The 21,849-nt window shown below is 42.5% G+C and overlaps 1 protein-coding gene across 9 annotated transcripts in view; it reads left to right on the forward strand.

Moving 5' to 3' along the window:
- LOC129854022 (src substrate protein p85-like) overlaps nt 1-18,691 on the forward strand; it is a 31,842-nt gene extending 13,151 nt beyond the window's left edge. For 2 of the 9 annotated variants that reach the window (XM_055920625.1, XM_055920622.1), the window contains 9 exons: nt 2,691-2,801; nt 6,078-6,133; nt 6,223-6,292; nt 6,420-6,691; nt 6,991-7,005; nt 7,105-7,255; nt 9,014-9,082; nt 9,287-9,411; nt 17,263-18,691. In XM_055920625.1, the coding sequence (XP_055776600.1) occupies nt 2,691-2,801; nt 6,078-6,133; nt 6,223-6,292; nt 6,420-6,691; nt 6,991-7,005; nt 7,105-7,255; nt 9,014-9,082; nt 9,287-9,411; nt 17,263-17,538 (1,145 nt within the window). In that variant the 3' untranslated portion in view covers nt 17,539-18,691. Of the gene's footprint in view, nt 1-2,690; nt 2,802-6,077; nt 6,134-6,222; nt 6,293-6,419; nt 6,692-6,990; nt 7,006-7,104; nt 7,256-9,013; nt 9,083-9,286; nt 11,248-17,262 lie in introns of those variants that run through there. The other 7 variants (XM_055920626.1, XM_055920623.1, XM_055920624.1 and 4 more) reach the window with 7 other exon arrangements.
- Nucleotides 18,692-21,849: the final 3,158 nt, after the last annotated feature.

A 21,849-nucleotide genomic window follows, 5' to 3' on the forward strand; every position in this document is an offset into this window, starting at 1 on the left:
CGGCAGCTGTCCAATCTTTAGGGATCTCGGACGATAAGAGAGGTTGAACAGACTGGTAATTGACTGGTAATTGATGTTGTAACAATGGCGGTGGATAATTGTAGAAGGAGAGGGTCCAGATTGTCTAGCCCAGCTGATTTGTACGGGTCCAGGTTTTGCAGCTCTTTCAGAACATCATCTATCTGGATTTGGGTGAAGGAGAAGCTGGGGAGGCTTGGGCAAGTAGCTGCGGGGGGTGCGGAGCTGTTGGCCGGGGTTGGGGTTGCCAGGAGGAAAGCATGGCCAGCCGTAGAGAAGTGCTTATTGAAATTCTCGATTTATCGTGGATTTATCAGTGGTGACAGTGTTTCCTAGCCTCAGTGCAGTGGGCAGCTGGGAGGAGGTGCTTTTATTCTCCATGGACTTTAGTGTCCCAAAACTTTTTGGAGTTAGAACTACAGGATGCAAATTTCTGTTTAAAAACGCTTTCTGTTTCTGTTTGCTTTCCTAATTGACTTTGTGTATTGGTTCCCGACTTCCCTGAAAAGTTGCATATTGCGGGGACTATTTGATGCTAGTGGAGTCCGCCACAGTATGTTTTTGTGCTGGTCGAGGGCAGTCAGGTCTGGAATGAACCAAGGGATATATCTGTTTATTAGTTCTACATTTTTTGAAAGGGGCATGCTTATTCAAGATTGGGGTCTATAACAGGCGGCAACAGTGAGAGACTTATTTCTGGAGAGATTCGTTTTTTAAATTGAAAGCTCGAACTGTTTGGGCATAGACCTGGAAAGTATGACAGAACTTTGCAGGCTATCTCTGCAGTATATTGCAACTCCTCCCCCTTGATGGAAAATGTTGTATTTGGGGATGGAATTTCCTAAACCAGGATTCAAACACGGCAAGGACATCAGGGTTGGCGGAGTGTGCTAGAGCAATGAGTAAAACAAACTTAGGGAGGAGGCTTCTGATGTTAACATGCATGAAACTAAGGCTTTTACGGTTACAGAAGTCAACAAATGAGAGCGCCTGGGGACACGCATGGCCCGAGTTGACCTCCACATCACCCGAGGAACAGAGGAGGAGTAGGATGAGGGTACGGCTAAAGGCTATCAAAACTGGTCCTCTAGTGCTTTCGGGACAGAGAATAAAAGGAGCAGATTTCTGGGCGTGGTGGGATAGATTTAGGGCATAATGTCAAGACGGGTATGGTAGGGTGCGGGTACAGTGGAGGTTACCCTAGGCATTGAGTGACGATAAGAGAGGTTGCATCTCTGGACGCACTAGTTATGCTGGGTGAGGTCACCGCATGTGTGGGAGGTGGGACAAAAGAGGTCTCTGAGGCATGTTGAGGGGGACTAGGGTCTCCGCAGTGAACTAAAACAATGATAACTATCCTAGACAACAGTATACAATGCATATTGACAGAGAGATAATAAAGCAATCACAGGTGTTGATTGGGAGAGCTAGCTAAGACAACAGGTAAGACAACAACAGCTAATCAGCTAAGACGGCAACAACAGGTAAAATGGTGATGAATGAGCAGAGGGTCAGTTAACTACACACAGGGCCTGAGTTCGAGGCTGTGGCCGACAGATAAACAAAATGGAGTACTGTGATTCATGAACAGTCCAGCAGGCATCAGCTATGTAGTCAAGTGATCATAGGGTCCAGTGAACAGCAATAGATTAAACAGGGAAACCGCTAGGTAGTCATTACTACGCTAGCAAGCGGGAGACACAGCGTTAAAAAAAAGTTAGCAGGCCGGGACTAGTAGAAGCGTCTGCTCCGACGTCCGGCAAAGGCCGGTTGAGGGCACAGCGGATGGAATTACGTCGGCAGACCAGTCGTGATGGAACGGCGGGGCTCCGTGTTGACGGCAAAATAGGTATTGTAGCTGGATACATTTTGTTTGCTAGCCGGGAGATGCCGGGAGATGGGACAAGGGCGTTAGCCACTATAGCCACTCGGTAGCAGCTAGCTAGCAGCGATGATCCAATGCAAATGTCCTGAGCTTACGGCAAGAATCCGGTGGTGTAGTGGATTCTAGTCGTGTTAGTGAAGAGTACGGGAGGCATCAGCTGTGTAGCCGAGTGATCATAGGGTCCACTGAGCAGGCCGGGAGATTGGCCTGGCACAAGGCTAGCTTCAGGGCTGGGCCACTCGGTGGAAGCTAGCTAGCTGCGATGATCTGGAGTAATGGTCTAGGGCTTACGGCAGGAATCCGGTGTTGTCGTGGAGAAAAACCGTCCGATATGCTCAGGGTTGATAACACGCTGAGCAGACTGGCAGGCTGGCAAGTATTATCCAGGCTAAAAGCGGCTGATGTCTGTGCTAAAGGTAAAGGCCGCTAGCAGTGGCTAACAATGACTAAATAGCTAGTTGCTAATTGGCTAGCTATTGGCTGGCTAATTGGCTGGCTATTAGGTCTAAAAATAGCAGATCCGTATCACATTGGGTGAGGCGGGTTGCCGGAAGGTATATTTTAATTAAAAAAAATAGAAAAATAGATTTGAAATATATATACAATAAAGACGAAAAATACAACATTTAAACAGGAGAACGACAAACATCTGCACTGCTACGCCATCTTGGATCTGCTGTTTGTGTGTGTGTGTGTTTATATATATGTATCTGTGTGTGTGTATATTGTGTATGTGTGTGTGTATATATATGTGTGTGTGTATATATATGTTTGTCTATTGTTTCAGACTATAAGCGTGGGTTCGGAGGGCAGTATGGGGTAGAGGTGGAGAAACAAGACCAATGTGCCCTGGGTTATGAGCACAAGGAGAGGCTGGCCAAGCACGAGTCTCAGCAAGGCACAGAACACACCATCCCTCGTTTTCTTTCCAAAGTTTATTCTCCTCCCTTTTGCCCTAGCACTGTTTTGGAATGTCTAAAGCGCCTTTGCCCTTTACCCATCCTAGTCCCCCTTCAACACATCACCCCTACTGTACAAACCTACCCCCAGGGCCGGACGATATTGACAAAATAGAAATTAATCACCAATTGCAATAATATACAGTACCAGTTTGGACCTACTCGTTCAGGGTTTTTCTTTATTTTTTTATTATTTTTTTCTACATTGTAGAATAATAGTGTAGACAACAAAACTATGAAATGACACGCATGGAATCATGTAGTAACCAAAAAACTGTTAAACAAATCAAAATCTATTTTATATTTGAGATTATTCAAAGTAGCCACCCTTTGCCTTGACAGCTTTGCACACTTTTGGCATTCTCTCAACCAGCGTCATGAGGTAGTCACCTGGAATGCATTTCAATTAACAGGTGTTCCTTGTTAAAAGTAAATTTGTGGATTTCTTCCCCCTTAATGCTTTTGAGCCAATCAGTTGTGTTGTGATAAGGTAGGGGTGATATACAGAATATGGCCCTATTTGGTAAAAGACCAAGTCCATATTATGGCAAGAATAGCTCAAATAAGCAAAGAGAAACGACAGTCCATCATTACTTTGAGACATGAAGGTCAGTCAATGCGCAAAATTTCAAGAACTTTGAACATTTCTTCAAGTCCAGTCGCAAAAACCATCAAGCGCTGACTCTCATGAGGACCTCCACAGGAAAGGAAGCCCCAGAGTTACCACTGCTGCAGAGGATAAGTTCATTAGAGTTACCGATCTCCGGAATGGCAGCCCAAATAAATGCTTCACAGAGTTCAAGTAACAGATACATCTCAACATCAACTTTTCAGAGGAGACTGCGTGAATCAGGCCTTCATGGTTTAATTGCTGCAAAGAAACCACTACTAAAGGACACCAATAATAAGAAGAGACTTGCTTGTGCCAAGAAACACGAGCAAAGGTCATTATACCGGGGGAAATCTGTCCTTTGGTCTGATGAGTCCAAATTTTAGATTTTTGGTTCCAACCACCGTGTCTTTGTGAGCCGCAGCGTAGGTGAACGGATGATCTCCATATGTGGTTCCCACCGTGAAGCATGGAGTAGGTGGTGTGGGGGTGCTTTGCTGGTGACAGTGTCTGTGATTTATTTAGAATTCAACGCATTCTGCAGCGATATGCCATCCCATCTGGTTTGTGCTTAGTGGGACTATTATTTGTTTTTCAGCAGGACAATGACCCAACACACCTCCAAGCTGTGCAAGGGCCATTTGACCAAGAAAGAGAGCGATGGAGTGCTGCATCAGATAACCTGGCCTCAACCCAACCACAATCGCCCGACCTCAACCCAATTGAGATGGTTTGGGATGAGTTGGACCGTGAAGGAAGGAAAATCAGCCAACGAGTGCTCAGCGTATGTTGGAACTCCTTCACTAGCATTTCGCTACACACGTGGTTAGCAGATGTTATTGCGAGTATGTGACCAATAACATTTGATTTAGATTTGAAGTCTGTTGGAAAGCATTCCTCATGAAGTTGGTTGAGAGAATGCGAAGTGTGAAAAGCTGTTTGTTTTATTTCATAGTTTTGACGTCTTCACTATTATTCTACAATGTAGAAAATTGTAAAAATAAAGAAAAACCCTTAAATGATTGTCAACTTTTTTTCACTGGTACTGTACATAGACTGACAGACATACATATACACGTACATAGTTAAACACACACTACTTGACCTAAAGTATGAGGACACCTTGTCGAATATCAATTTTCCAAAATCATGGGCATTAATATGGAGTTGGTCCCCCCCATTTTGCTGCTATAACAGCCTCTACACTTCTGGGAAGGATTTCCACAATATGTTGGAACATTGCTGCTGGGATTTGCTTCCGTGTTGCCACGAGAGCACTAGTTAGGTCGGGCATTAATGTTGGGTGATTAGGCCTAGTTTGCAGTCGGCATTCCAATTCATCCCAAAAGTGTTCAATGGGGTTGAGGTCCGGGGTCTGTGCAGGCCAGTCAAGGTCTTCCACACCGATCTCGTCAAACCATTTCTAAATGGACCTCATTTTGTGCACGGGGGCATTGTCATGCTGGAACGGCCATGGACCTTCCCCAAATTGTTGCCGCAAAGTTGAAGCACGGAATTGTCTATAATGTCATTTGTATGCTGTACCGTAAGATTTCCCTTCACTGGAACTAAGGGGCCTAGCCCGAACCATGAAAAACAGCCCCAGACCATTGTTGTTCCTCCACCAAACGTTACAGTTGGAACTATGCATTGGGGCATGTAGCGTTTTCCTGGCATCCGCCAAACCCAGATTCTTCTGTCAGACTGTCATATGGTGAAGCGTGATTCATCACTCCAGAGAACGTGTTTCCACTGATCCAAAATCCAATGACGGCGAGCTTTACACCACGACAGCCGACGGTTGGCATTGCGCATGGTGATTTTAGGCTTATGTGGGCTGCTCGGCCATGAAAACCCATTTCATGAAGCTCCAGATGAACAGTTCTTATGCTGACGTTGCTTCCAGAGGCAGTTTGGAACTCTGAAATTTGATAAACTGACTTGTTGGGAAGGTGGCATCCTATGACTGTGCCACATTGAAAGTCACTGAGCTCTTCAGTAAGTCCATTCTGTGGACAATATTTGTCTATGGAGATTGCACGACTGTGTGCTTGATTTTATACAGTTGTCAGCAACGAGTGTGGCTGAAATAGCTGAATCAACTAATTTGAAGGGGTGTCCACATACTTTTGTATATCAATAGATAGAACATAAACGTGTAGGATCCTAGGATATAATTAGTATTATAAATGCATATAAATACATTCCTTTTGGACATTCCTATTGTATGGTAACATAACCCCTATTCAGAAATATTAACATAAACCCAAGTAGGCAACAATGGCTAAAGATTTTGGCAGAAGAGAGGTAGTGTGCACTGATAGTATAGTATTTTGGCAAAATACTATCAGTGCACTGTTTCGCGATACCAACAAATACACAATGTATCGCCCAGCCCTACCCTTCCTCCATTCTAAGCTTTTTAAAATTTTATTTTATCCTCTTTTCACAGGTCTGCATGCCATGCTCTTCATTCCTTTTGTACTATATCCCTTTCTTAAATTTAAGCGATGGTTCCCTAAAAAAACAAACACTTTACAGGTGAACTATCACTTGAATCTGTGAATTAAAGGCATACTAACTATTTATTCTCCGCTGTTTACAGACTACTCCCATGGGTTTGGAGGGAAGTTTGGCATCCAGAAGGACAGAATGGATAAGGTACGTTGTCTCTATACCTAATATCTGAAGACTGGGGATTTCCCATCTATTGTGTGTAGTTACTCTCCTCCCTCTCGTTTGAATGGCAGAGTGCAGGTAACTTTGAGGATGTGGAGAAACCAAAACCTGCCTACCAGAGGACCAAGCCTGTGGAAACTGGTAAGTAACCACCAAAGCAGTGTGTGTGTGTGAATATGTGTGATATGTTTGTCAAGATCATTGCAGAATATGAACTTGAACCACTTGTTTGATTATGATCTGCCCTCCCTGTGTCATCCCTCCCTAGCCGGCAGCAGCACGGGCAGCATCAAGGCCCGCTTCGAGAACATCGCCAAGCAGAATGAGGAGGAGGACAAGAAGCGGGCGGAGGAGGAGAGAACCCGCCGCCAGGCCAAGGAGAAGCAGGAGCAAGAGGAGGCGCGGCGCAAGATAGAGGAGACAGCCAAGGCTAAGCCTGCCTCCCCGGCTTCTGAGACCATCCCTACCATTAGCCCTACCCCTCATGCCCAGCAAGCCTCACCTTCGTGTGCACCTGCAGCCACCGACCCAGTTTACCAGGTGAATGACAACCGGTTCCACCAATCACTACACTCCCACAAATGCCTGTTTGCTTAACATGCCAACATGCGCATCACTAGTAGTTAGTTTGCTGAGTAGTTAGTAGTTAGTTTGCTGAGTAAAATATGGATGAGTACATCCTTCAAAAATGGATGACTCAGTCCTTCTTGCAGTTAAGTGACATTGGCGTGAACAAGGATGGTCTGATTTATTCCAATGCTGCAGTCCTCTTCTCGCTTTTACTTTGTGACTTTGACTTTCCTTCCTTCCTTACCATGCTTTCTGTGCTATTTTCATAGAGGAAGAAAAATAAGGTAAAGTCCCAAAAAGTCATAGTTAAGGAGGAATTTGAATTGACTCAGGGGTTAGGAGCTGTTATCTGACTGTGTGTCTCCCTCTGCTGGCTGTGTCAGGACATTGGTGTGTACGAGGATCCTGCAGCAGAGGAGAATGGGGAAGAGCTGTACGAGGCGGAGCCCACCTCCCGGCCCTCTGCCGAGCAGACGTACGAGGAGCCTCCCGCTCAGGAGGAGGCACTCTACCAGATTCCTGACGAGACAGGAGGTGAGAGTGAACGAGAGGGGAGGAGTAGGACATGCCATATGCTGAGTCACTGTGAACTCCATTTCTAACTTGGCTCTCTCTCGTAAAAAAGCCTAATGATGAGCTTCTACCTTTACTGTTTTCACCTGTCAAGTCTTTCCAATCAGTGCAAATTAATTTCTGGACTCCCCATCCCGTATCCGGGATATTTGTCATCAAAAACCCTGACTAGCATAGCGCGAACGGTATATAATAAAATATAATTTCATGAAATCACAAGTGCAATATTGCAAAACATAGCTTAGCCTTTTGTTAATCCATCTGTCGTCTCAGATTTTGAAATTATGCTTTACAGCGCAAGCAATACTTGCATTTGTGTAAATGTATCGATCGCTCGACAAAACAATAAGAACAGCTAGCGTCAGGTAACTTGGTCACAAAAATCAGAAAAACAATCAGATTAATCGTTTACCTTTGATCTTCGGATGGTTTCACTCACGAGACTCCCAGTTAGACAGCAAATGTTATTTTTGTTCCATAAAGATATTTTTTATATCCAAATACCTCCGTTTGTTTGCTGCGTCATGCCCAGGAATCCACCGGAAAAAGCGTTCGCGACAACGCCGGAAAAAATTCCAAATTATATCCATAATGTCCACATAAACATGTCAAATGTTGTTTTTGATCCAACTTCAGGGTGTTTTTCAAATATCTATTCGATAATAAATCAACCGGGACAGTTGGCTTTTCACTAGGACTGAGAGAAACAATGGCTGCCTTTCACATTTGCGCAAAAATCACTCGGAGAGCCCCCACCTATCCACTTACGCAATGTGTCCTTTCACGCTCATTCTTCAAAATAAAAGCCTGAAACTATGTCTAAAGGCTGTTGACACCTTAAGGAAGACATAGAAAAAGAAGTCTTATTGATATCACTTTCTATGGGCAATAGAAAGGCATTGGAACAGAGAGGTCTCAAAAACATGGTCACTTCTTGGTTGGATCTTTCTCGGGTTTTCGCATGCAATATCAGTTCTGTTTAACTCACAGACAACATTTTTACAGTTTTGGAAACTTCAGAGTGTTTTCTATCCTAATCTGACTATTTTATGCATATTCTAGTTTCGGGGGCTGAGAAATAGGCAGTTTCAAATGGGTACGCCTTTTTAGCCAAAAGTGAAAACTGCGCCCCCTAGTTAGAAGAGGTTTTAAGGGGAGATGATGCGAAAAGGACATCATTTTAAGCGATTGAGCCATTGGGAGATTCTTGATTGGATTCGCTCAGTTTCTTGCGTCCTCTCCTCGATTACCTTTGACCTGAGGAGGGGAAGAGAGGAAACGTGGAAACAAATGCATGAAATGACTCTCCTTCTACAGAAGTGCGTATTCAGGCAAATTACATTTACAGAGGAGGAGTCCCAAAATATGTGTAAGGTAGTAAAAACAGAGCTAGTGCCAGACATTTTATTGACAAACCGATTACTAGAGTATTTTTTTATGGTGTGCATGCGTTCATCCTACGTGAAAACAACAGCAGATTCAAAGAGGGTGTGGTGGATTACAACACTTTTCCCGATAGGATGCACTTAAGTATCCTCGGCTGGAAAAGGCTATCAAGGAGAGGCGCATACTCCTCTGTTCAACTATTAATGAATTGACACTCCTACATATGGCAACCACTTATCGGTTTCTGGGTCACGAGGGAGAGGAGGAGTCAAGGAGAGGACCGAATTTTCCCTAATTGACAATCTCCCCTTGTGTTTTGTCTTTTCCCTGCAGACGCCCAGACATATGAGTACGGTGAGGACTTGGGGTTAACCGCAGTGGCCCTGTATGACTACCAAGCAGGTGAGTGGAGGCAAGCCCTCTGTCTATACTTTGATCATCACATCTATCAAAGCCCAATTTTTTTTTTAAATCAATATCTCATAATTACCCCAATAATACAATGAATCGGACACATTCATGATATACACAAACCCTTTTGACATTCTTTATAATATGAGGGCATTGGAATGTAAAGTCGACTGATATGGAATGTTTGCCTTCCAGCTGGTGAAGACGAGATCTCTTTCGACCCTGATGACATCATCACTAACATTGAGATGATTGACGAGGGCTGGTGGAGGGGTGTGTGCCGGGGTGCCTACGGCCTCTTCCCAGCCAATTACGTTGAGGTACGGCAATGAGGCCGCCCACTACACCAAACAGTCTCTCTCCCCATCCCTCCATCTCTTCTGATTCCTCTCTTTTTCTCGCGCTCTGTCATTCTGTTGATCACGGTGCTTCTTTCAAGTGTGCTCGACATTCTCAGGTCTTTCAGCTGTCCCTGTCTTTCTTCCTTTCTCTCGCTCCTCTCCTTGGGAGGAGGCTTCAGCCTGATAAAGGACTCAGAATAAAAGAAGATTCACGGACAAACACTCACCCTGCTACGCAATCGAGAGAGATAGAGTGAGCGGGTGAGCCCTGCTATGACAGAAAGGCCTTTCATGGTAAAGCAAGTCATCAGAAAAACACTACTCCCATTATAATGGCTCGTTATATTCTTGGTTTCCTATAAGATGCCAGGCACTCTTGCTGCTTTGCCCCACTTGCACCAGTTAGTTGATTTACTTTAAATTGAAATGTTCCCTCTTTGACATGTATTCAATCTTCCACGGTATCGATTGAGACCTGGCTGCTACAGTATCACTCGCAGTATAGATATTAACATCACCAAAGACGGAGATCACAGAGGTGACGTAGAAATGAACCCCATGCTTTATGTGCACATAGTGACGTTGTGGTCCTCTTTTTAAGAAGGCTTAAAGTAACTTTTAGACCAAGTTTGGAACTAGCATGATGACAAAACACTGGAAATGTATTATGTTTTGATAAAAAAAAAAAAAAATGCCACTTCTAGAAGTGGTTTGACGTTGATTGGTGTGCTAGCACTTTGGTTCAGTTTGGTAATAGTACAGACCAGTAGTGAGTTGATTGGTGTGTAGCTGGTTCGGAGAGAACTCTGAGCTGCGGCGATTTCTTTCTCTTTTGGAACACTCTTGTTTGCTTTAGTCAGCGGAGATCAGATAACACTAAGAAACCGACTAGGGATGTTTTTTGCGGATGTGTTATTGAAAACAGTAAGTTTGCTTAGGGTCACCCACATTTTTGGTGTAACGCCTGCATTTGCTTAATCAAGGGGCAAATCCGATCACCGTAGATGTCGTGAACCTCTGCTGCTGCTTCTAGTCTCCTCATTTTCTCATTGTCATGAAAGAAGACACCAGAAAGCAGTAGAAGAAAATAAATCATGTAGTCGTCTTTCTTTTTAATCACCCGCCCATAGCCCTGCGGTAGATCATGTCAGATAGGATGCTGAAAGTAAATGATGTACAGAATTTTTATGATGCTCTGAGAAATATATTGATTAGAAGAAAAAAAAAATCTGTTTTTCAAACCTCTGCCCTCGCTGCGTGTTCGATGTAGACAAGACCTGTATGTTTTGTCACGTGCGTGACGTCACGCTGCCTGTGACAGGAGTCTGTCACGTGTTCTATGTCATGTCTGTAGCGTGTTCATGTACTGTATGTGGGACTTGGTATATTATTATGTCTGGGGCCACATTGACATCTGTATCAAGACCAACATGTACTGTTGACTGAGTGACTGCAGAGTGATATTTATCTATAGGTGGCTGGCTATAAGTACGAAAATAATATTCTGTAACAATATTGGGCTATAAGGGGGATTTTGACTGTGATTGTTTCTAAAACGCAGAGTGATTATTTTAACCGATGACAATCTCACCCCAAAGTCACTGCGATCTAATGCAGTAGTGTAGCTTCAGTAGGTGTGTGGGTGAGTGGGGATGGGATCTCATCAAATAAATTCTTTTGGGGTTTTATAATAATAGTGACCTTTTATATTTTGTTTCTTTTGATCTGTTCTTCTGCTTGCTCAAGTCACCACATTACCTGTTTGTTCTCTTTTTTTGTAAGTAAATAGTTTAAATAAACAATGTATGGATAGTATTTTGGTTACTTCGCTTCGTCTTTACATCTACATCCTGAAATGAACAGCTTCTGTATAACACATCCTCAACCTTATGAAGGTGCGTAATGGGCTTTGCAGACATGGTTCCCTTGCGCGCGCTGAATAAATGTAATTCAACCACTGAAACCCTCCCACTTGTGGAGTTTTCATTCAATAGGGTTTTCAGTACATTTATCTTAAGCCATTCCTTTAAATACAGTGTACCTTTTATTTATTTTTTAATTACATTTTGGAAACACTTAATGGAATATATCGAGAGAATGGGTTTAGAATATTAGAGATCAATGAATGAAAGCCATCTGAATATATGCATATTTGTCTCTTCCAGTACCAATTGGTAGATTTCACAATACTCTGATCTTGTATATTTATTTTAGGGTTAGGAAAGTATTTATGAATCATAAAAAGGTTTGGAGAGCCTTTTATGCATTAAAGAAAAGTGGTTTGATTCTTTCTGAAAATTACCACATTCAGTTCTTTAACCCAGACACTTAGGTTGTAGTCATTAAAACTAGTTTTTCAACCACTCCACAGATTTCTTGTTAACAAACTATAGTTTTGGCAAGTCGGTTAGGACATCTACTTTGTGCATGACAAGTAATTTTCCCAACAATTGTTTACAGACAGATTATTTCACTGTATCACAATTCCAGTGGGTCAGAAGTTTACATAGACTAAGTTGACTGTACCTTTAAACAGCTTGGAAAATTACAGAAAATGATGTCATGGCTTTAGAAGCTTCTTATAGGCTAATTGGCATCATTTGAGTCAATTAGAGGTGTACCTGTGGATATATTTCAAGGCCTACCTTCAAACTCTGCCTCTTTGCTTGACATCATGGGAAAATCAAAAGAAATCAGCCAAGACCTCAAAAAAAGTCTGGTTCATCCTTGGGAGCAGTTTCCAAATGCCTGAAGGTACCACGTTCATTTGTACAAACAATAGTACGCAAGTATAAACACCATGTGACCATGCAGCCGTCATACCGCTCAGGAAGGAGACGTGTTGTGCCTCCTAGAGATTAACGTACTTTGGTGCGAAAAGTGCAAATCAATCAGAACAACAGCAAAGGACCTTGTGAAGATGCTGGAGGAAACGGGTACAAAAGTATCTGTATCCACAGTAAAACGAGTCCCATATCGACATAACCTGAAAGGCCACTCAGCAAGGAAGAAGCCACTGCTCCAAAAACTCTGTTCGAAATCAATTATGAAGTTAGTCATTGCAACCGAAATGCCTCTAGTAACACTGTCAAAGTTTGAAAAAGTTTCTCTCTGACCACCTGTTACGCAAGTGCAGCAAGGAGCCAAGGTAAGTTGCTAGCAAGCATTGTTTTTATAAGATAAGTTTAATCAATTTTCACATAATCACTAGTTAACTTCACATGGTTGATGATATTACTAGTTTATCTAGCTTGTCCTGTGTTGCATATAATCAATGCGGTGCCTGTTAATTTATCATCGAATCACAGCCTACTTCGCCAAACGGGTGATGATTTAACAAGCACATTCGTGAAAAAAGCACCGTCTTTGCACCAATGTGTACCTAACCATAAACATCAATGCGTTTCTTAAAATCAATACACAAGTATATATATTTTTTAAACTGCGTATTTAGTTAATATTGCCTGCTAACATGAATTTATTTTAACTAGGGAAATTGTGTCACTTCTCTTGCGTTCTGTTCAAGCAGAGTCAGGGTATATGCAGCAGTTTGGGCCGCCTGGCTCATTGCGAACTGTGTGAAGACCATTCCTAACAAATACCGTAATTAATTTGCCAGGATTTTACATAATTATGACATAACATTGAAGGTTGTGCAATGTAACAGCGATATTTAGACTTAGGGATGCCACCCGTTAGATAAAATATGGAGTGGTTCCGTATTTCACTGAAAGAATAAACGTTTTGTTTTCAAAATGGTAGTTTCCGGATTTGACCATACTAATGACCTAAGGCTCGTATTTCTGTGTTTTATTATATTATAATTAAGTCTATGATTTGATTTTTGATAGAGCAGTCTGACTGAGCGGTGGTAGGCAACAGCAGGCTCGTCAGCATTCTTTCATACAGCACTTTCCTGCGTTTGCCAGCAGCTCTTCGCTGTGCTTCAAGCATTGCGCTGTTTATGACTTCAAGCCTATCAACTCCCAAGATTAGGCTGGCAATACTACAGTGCCTATAAAAACATACAATAGTCAAAGGTATATGAAATACAAATGGTATAGAGAGAAATAGTCCTACAATTCCTATAATAACTACAACCAGGTGTCGCCCATCTTCCCCATTATCCCCAGTGTATTTATACCTGTGTTCTCTGTTTGTCTGTTGCCAGTTTTGTTTGGTCAAGCCTACCTGTATTTTTCTTGTGCTCATGTCTTTCTCTAGTTCCTGTTTTCTAGTTTCCCCAGTTTTTACCATTCTGCCTGCCCTGACCCTGAGCCTGCTTGCCGTTCTGTACCTTGTCACACCACCCTGGATTACTGACATCTGCCTGCCCTGAGCCTGCCTGCCATTCTGTACCTTTCGGACTCTGCTCTGGATTACTGACCTCTGCCTGCCCTTGACCTGTCTGGGTCTTCTCCTGAGTCTTGACAGTACGAACTGGCCATGACGGACCCAGCAGACTCGGACCAGAGCCACAATGCCGTCTCCTCCTAAAGAGACACCATTGGAAGGCATGAGGATTTGCTTCATGGTCTTACGGGGGGTTCCAGACCTTGGCTGAACACCATGACTGCGGGTTGAACACATTGCTGGAGAAATTCCGCGGGTTGTCTGTCAGGCAGTCTACCATGACGGTAACCTCTTGCCCCCTCAGTAACACTTCCCGGTTTCCCGAGTATCCCGCTTATCTACCCCGGAACGCTTCGCTGGAGAGTCGGGAACCTGTCAGGCGTTACTCGCGCAGTGTTTTCTCATCATCGAGCTGCAGCCCTCCTCCTTCCTCGCCTGGGCTACGACCGCGTGGGAACAACAGTCGGCAGTATGCTTCAGTCTGGAGGAGTTTGTGGCGGAGGTGAAGAAGGTCTGGATTCTCCATTGTCCTGGAGAGAGGCTGCCCGGAAGTTACTCCAGCTTCAGCAAGACTCCCGCAGTGTGGCAGACTATGGGGTGGATTTCCGCACGTTGGCAGCTGAAAGTGTCTGGAAAACGGAATCGCTGTTTGACACCTTCCTGCACAGATTATCGGAGGAAGTGAAGGACGAGCTAGAAGCCCGGGACATACCGACGGATCTCGACTCGCTCATTGCCATGACCATCTGGATCGATGGGCGGCTACGGGAGAGGAGGTCCAATTCCACATCGCCTCCAAGGCATACCCGAAGTCCCCGACGTCTCCGTGGCCGAGAGGACCTGAGGCTACCCGAGTTCCCTTGAGAGTCTCCGAAGTCTGCCGATTCACCTCTTCCCGAGCCGATGCAACTAGGCAGAGGTAGGCTGTCCCCAGCCGAAAGTCTACTCCGGCTTCACACAAAGAGTTGCCTGTATTGCGGAACTACTGGTCATTTTCTGTCCTCCTGTCCACTAAAGACCAAGCTCACCGGTAGGGATGAGTACTCTGGTGAGCCATACAGAGAACTTTTCCTCTTCCCTTACTCGCACCCCTTTCCATGCCATCCTGCTGTTGGGGAACCAGTCAAAATCGCTCTGTTTACTCATCGACTCTGGGGCAGATGAGAGTTTTATGAACGCTACCCTGTCATCCGCGCTGGGCATCCCCACTCAGCCACTCTCCATTCCCATGGATGTTAGAGAGCTGGACGGGCTCTCTATAGGCCGGGTCGCCCACAATACCCCTCCCATCAACCCACGAGTGTCAGGGAACCACAACGAGGCAATCCAATTCATGCTAATTAAGTCTTCTCAGGTTCCCGTGGTATTGGGATTCTCTTGGCTCCAGCAACACAATCCCTCGACTGGACTGCTGGTGCCATCATGGGCTGGAGCCCGTTCTGCCACGCCTATTGCCTAAAGTCAACGCAGCCTTCCCAGGGACATCTTCCTGTGGGCTGGGAAGTTGCCCCGGACCTCTCCGCCATTCCTGCTGAGTAACAGGACCTCTGGGAGGTGTTCAGTAAGGCCCGAGCCACATCACTTCCACATTTCATCATGAGAAAAATAATAATTTCATAAACAAAATGTGTATCTACAGGTCCATGTTTGCCTACTACATTTGTGCTGCTTTGTCTACCCATTGAAATGCTATATAGTGTTTGTGAGTACTGTTATCAGAGGTTGTTTTAATAGCAACAACAGAAAATTGTTTCCGAATGTCAGTCTTTAGGTATTATGGTATTTCTGTTCTCTTTTTTTCAGTGTTGTGTGAATGTGGAAGTGTAAGGGGTGTTCAGGATTGATGTCAAGTAGGTCCCAACTTTTGCATCACCACAAGTTAAAGCACTAAAGCACCCACATTACAGCCGTACTGTCCTATACCCATGTACATGCATTGACTGTCCATATGAATTTAAGGCCTGGAATGCCTTAATTGTGCACTAAAGTCCACTCAATAGAGGTTACTAAAAATCTGATTGAGAAGTGTTCCTTCACTGTATGTGGAGGATGGAAAACCAGTTAGAAATACAAACTGGGAAACTACCGCACTCGCCTGAGAAGACTGGGATGTCCAGAGGTGACGATAAACTCCTTGAAGCACAAACCTGCAGGGAAGTCAAGTGCAGCCTATGGTGTTAAAAAGCCAAAGAGAGCAGAAGTGAACTTTTCCCCCACATATCCCTCAGGAGAAACAGAAGAGAGCCTCGAGGACATGCGGGAAAGCTCCACTGTCCGATGTGAAGAAATATGGACAACAAAGAGACAGTGAAGTTCAAAATGGGGAAGATGTTTGCATACAGGAGACATGAAGTTGTCCGTGACGCACCCATGGTAGAGGACTTCACGGCAAGATGGCATGCGCTCTTTGAAATCATTGAGGTAAGTTACTATTGGGTATGTTATCTGGGATTTGTTGGTGAAGGTAGAAGATTATTTTCCGTCAGCTTGCGACAAAAGTGAGACTTATTCAGAGTCATTACCATTTGTGCTGACTGCCTAGTTATTTCTCTCCCTATAGGGAACCCTCTAGTTTGCTGCTTGTGTGATCATCTCCAGTATATTTTTCTTTCTGCATTTTTTAAAATCTAATTTGTTTAATTACTATTTTCAGGTCAATCCTGAGTTGAAGAGAATCACCACAACCCCACTCCAGTCCAAATGTATTTCTCAACTTGGTATACACTCCGATAACCACCTGAAGTTGTTCCAAAGAGGAGGACAGCTGGGAAGAAGACTCGCGTCAATCATTGCACCTATGGCTGATGTAATAATTCCTTATGCTTCAAAAGACACATTTATATGTGGTTCTACGCCAAACGTTGACTTCAAATTAAACAAATCCTTCTTCTCTTTTCTTAGAATAGCAAACTAGATGTCGGACGAGAGTGCATCATAAAGGGAGTGTGTGTGTATATATGGGTGATGACCCAGAAAACCTTGTTCGGGAGTATGTGGTATGTTAATAGATTGAAGTGTTTCCTTCCTTCCTTTTTCTTTTTCTTCCTCTCCTGTTCCGTGTCACCATCATATTCTATCACTAGCTATTTTATTACTGTGTCATCTCCTCTGTCTTCTATCTTATTTCATTGGCTGCGGTTAGATGCACTTTCTAATTTTTTTTTAGATTCAGAATTGTATTATTCAGATTATAGACTCCATTTTTTTTTGTTGCATGAATGCTGAATACAGTGATCAAATTGACTATGTCTCAAATGTAATCTGAAAAGAATGGAAATCTTTGTTAGATCCACTTTTAATTTTAGCCTTGTAATAGGCGGTGTTCAAATATTACCAGCAATTCTTGATTTAGTTGACTTTATGTCTGTATCATGCTCTTGTGCTTCATGAGCTATACTTTTTGCAATCTAGAGTCCCTAACTGTAAACACATCATTGATGTATGATTGACACGTTTTGCCTTTTGTGTCTTGTTCAGGGCATGGATGAAGAGTCCACCAAGGCAGCCATTGAGGACATTACTGTGGGGATCTACATTATCAAAGACCGTGCCGCGAATGAGGAACCAGAGGACACTGGGTTTGTCCTCGAAGGTGTCAAGGTGCTGCAGGATCTAAGCGACGTAGCATTTGCTGTTGCAATGCTGTTCAGCCTCATGTATGCCATGAACCTCAGTTACACTACTGAGCTCCGCTATCACCTTTTGAAGTCTTTCGTGAAGTTTTTTGGAACTGAATGGGGACAAACTTTCTAACAAAGCTGTTACATTTAAAAACAGGCTGTTTCAGTCAGCTGTTTTGTGTGTTGTTTCAGACTGTGTACGTTGTGTTTCACACACTGTTTGACTTATGTTGAACTTGTTAGATTGTTCACAAAAACTCAAAACAGAATGAGCATGTCCAAAGATGGAGCTATCGTGATTTTGTTAGATGTTTTGGTGTTTTGAGTAGGTCAGTTTTATTTGAGTGACTTTTCGTCAAAAGAATGAACATGCACACATACCTACCTCATTCTTTGTCTGTTACTCCTTATGAAAGATTACCTCATTTTGTAACAAATGCATTAGAGAGAGTGCCCAATCAATGTTAGTACAACTCTTTAAAAAAAATATATGGATATATAACCTAGGGCACTGTGATTTAGACCTGTGCAATTCATTGAACACAGAATGTCAGTGAATGGACATTTGTCGTTCCAAAGAGCTGAACCGTTACAAAAAATACAGTATAATTTTTTGAAACACCTGCCTTTTGCCTTCATTGTCACTGATGCAAATGGTCTCTTGCTCCTTGGTTCCACATATTTAGCATGTACTTTTGTATTTCCCTATTCATTTGTGTAAATACAAACACTAAGGTAGAAAATGGCAGCATTTCATCTTGTGCTTACATGAATAATTATGTAGAACCTTGTCCATCATATAAATTATGGACAAAGTTCTACATAATTATGAGTAATATCATCAATAAAATAATGTTAATTATTAAGTAGTGATCAGGTTTAGGGAACATGATCAAATCCATTTGAAGCTACACATTTAATTGAAATAAAATTAGATTAACCAAATCATGTTAAATTGATTATATTCCATTACAATGCATTTACCCAAACAAATTATATTTGCTTGACAAAAAGAAAACAAGTAAACTGAAAAATAAAAAATTGTGCTCATCTAACATGTTTCAGTTATGTGGAACCGATGTACACATTTTAATTAAGTAAATTCAAAGCAATATATTTTTTTTCAGTGTTAGCCTTCAGCTACTATATATAGCACAACGAAATACATCTTAAAACATGCTATTCTGTTATTTTGTCTTAGTATCATGTTTTTTTTTTAATGATCGTCCTAAGTAAAATATTAATGCATTTGTTTGTGATTGTGTATATTAAACTGATTTATTAGACTGGCGGCTATTGGTAGACTACTCGTTGAGTCCTGGCTATTCTATTGTTAATATGCATAGCATACATCAGACCTTTATGGTGTTTTGTGGATGAAATGCTTAGGAAGTGTTTGTCTTTTATGATAATTATCTTAATGTAGGCCTACTGTTACAGTGGGTTCAAGGGATCGGTGGGTTCAAGGCTTTTATTGAAATGACATGGAGCTGTAGGACTCTGAGTCCTGTTTACTGTAGCTGTCTTAACATACAGTAACTTACATATTGGCCTAAAGGACTACTTCAATATATATCAATCACTCATGCATTTGTGCATGTCATCCCCCCAGTGGTAGAAATATTATTGAATTTGATTTTATTTATTTTCAAAACTGTTTCAAAATGCATGTTTATTAGGCTACTGTGCAGTGTGCCAAATACCAACAGGACAATGAGATGTTTACTGTAGCCTACATTTTCTGTATGCTTCATTTCTTAGATAAGGGAGGGCAGGCCATGTCCAGACTTTCTCCACCACCTCAAGTACTCATTAACTCTGTCTTTAATGCTTCTTCAGGTTGCATCACTCATGGACAGAAACTTCTCAGACACAGTATTCATGATGAATACTCTGAGGTTCACTGGTAAGCCAAATTTGCCTCGGGTTCCATCTCAGTTGGTATTCTGCGTCCACTCGGGGTATCACTCATGGTGAGCAGTTCGTCAAGTTCTGATGTCAGAAGAGGAATGGAAATGCCAGGGTGAACCGACGACCCGACGAACCCGCCGCGATTGTTGCCTCTGCCTGTCGGAGGTGGATCTCCAGAGCTCACAAATCAATGTAGTGCTCCATTACAGCATAACACATCCCATAACTACACACACACACAAACTCACATGATGTGCCAATGTATAAACTTAGATGATTTGGTTCATCCACTTCGATGAGTGGGAGAGTGGAAATCTTCACTCTGTTGGTTGAATTTACACTGCAGGACTGTGGGGAACTCAGGAAGGGTGAATATTGTGGGCCAGTTTTGTGTTGGCAACTAGCTAGCTCATTTGAGTTAGCCTGCACTGTAGCTAGTTAGCTAATAATACATCGTTTAAAAAAAATAATTTAAGAATGTATTTACTTACTTGAATAGGTTCTTCCAGCAATTGTGGACAATTGGAAACAGCGCAGCAAAGTGGGTTTGTCACCAGAGTGTTTTATAGGATATTACTATTTAACTATGTAGCCATTTAATAACCAGACATTCATGCAAACTTGCTATGCTAAATTTTTGATGCACAATCGAACATGCTGTTATATGCTGCCAGCACGGCCACAAGTGAGTCACAATGGGCGGCCTAAGCGACACACGGCTAGCTATCTAGCCAACTTCACATACTGTATAGATAGGTAGCTGGTGATATTTAATTCACTTAGCTAGCTATTTTGATGTATTTATCACTGTAAAAAACAAACTCCAAATTCATTTGTAGGTAGCTAGCTAACAGCCATGGAGGAGGGTGAAAGTATAGCAGCCCCAACTGTCAAAGTGAGAGAGTAGGCTATTCTGGATAGGGCAGGTACTTTTGTGTAGTTCCTGTCCCTGGAAGTGAGGACAGAGATAATAGTAACATATTTATTCAGTGCGGTGTAATTTGACTATTATGAAGTCTGTTTCTTGTGAAGTTTTCTGTCCTCAGATAAAGAGAGCTATGAATGCCTGTCTATATATGAAGAGCAGTGGTTCTCAGTCCTGGTCCTGGGGACTCAAAGGCATCTTCACAAGGTCCTTTGCTGTTGTTCTGTGATTGATTTGCACTTTTAGCACCAAAGTACGTTCATCTCTAGGAGAGAGAATGCGTCTCCTTCCTGAGCAGTATGACGGCTGCATGGTCCCATGGTGTTTATACTTGTGTACTATTGTTTGTACAGATGAACGTGGTACCTTCAGGTGTTTGGAAAATGCTCCCAAGGATGAATCAGACATGTGGAGGTCTACAATTTGTTTCTTGAGGTCTTGGCTCATGTCTTTTTGATTTTCCCATGATGTCAAGCAAAGAGACACTGAGTTTGAAGGTAGGCCTTGAAATACATCCACAGGACACCTCTAATTGAATCAAATGATGCCAATTAGCCTATCAGAAGCTTCTAAAGCCATGACATCATTTTCTGGAATTTTCCAAGCTGTTTAAAGTCACAGTCAACTTAGTGTATGTAAACTTCTGACCCACTGGAATTGTGAAACAGTGAATTATAAGTGAAATAATCTGTCGGTAAACAATTGTTGGAAAAATGACTTGTGTCATGCACAAAGTAGATGTCCTAACCGACTTGCCAAAACTGTAGTTTGTTAACAAGAAGTTTGTGGAGTGATTGAAAAAGGAGTTTTAATGACTCCAACCTAAGTGTATGCAAACTTCCGACTTCAACTGGTCATTCACACACTACGGACTCCGAAATTGCTCTCCCTAATATTTCTATATTTCTTAATTCCATTACTTTTAGCTTTTTTTGCTTTGTGTGTTTTGTTGTGTATTGTTAGATATTACTGCACTGTTGGAACTAGGAACACAAGCATTTCACTACACCCACAATAACATCTTCAAAATATGTTTATTCAACCAATACAATTTGATTTGATTTTGATTGAAAGTTGGGGGAATTATTAGGGAATTAAGTAAAGGTCAGTATATGGGCATATCTTTTGACAGACACACCGCCACACCGTCATGTATTCGATCTCCAAACCAAAACGAATAGCAGGTGTATAGCACCCGATTCTCATGCTTAAGTTCAAGGTGAGAATACGCATAGAGAGAAAAGCACATAAAAAAGGAATTACATTCCATTTACACGCGCTTAGCTTGGGTCGGAATCGGGCCCTTGTGGCATTGTAGGCAATGTTTGCGCAAACAGTAGTGTAGTTTATATCAACATGTTGGCAGTATCAGTCTATTGGACGCCCAGTTTGCCAACAACTATTGAAAAATTGTGCTAGTGTTTAAGAATATTTGAAGATAAATACACAACGCAGAGGACTAAAGGTCAAGAGGACTAAAGGCCAAGAGGACTAAAGGTCAATAGAGTACTAAAGGTCAATGGAAATAGTTTTTTTCTGTAATAGGGGATTAATGATCAATGGGTCAGAGACATGGTAGGAATTTCAGTCCGGGACTCATAGCTACAT

This window comes from Salvelinus fontinalis, chromosome 4 (assembly GCF_029448725.1).
Source record: "Salvelinus fontinalis isolate EN_2023a chromosome 4, ASM2944872v1, whole genome shotgun sequence".
Lineage (NCBI taxonomy): Eukaryota > Metazoa > Chordata > Actinopteri > Salmoniformes > Salmonidae > Salvelinus > Salvelinus fontinalis.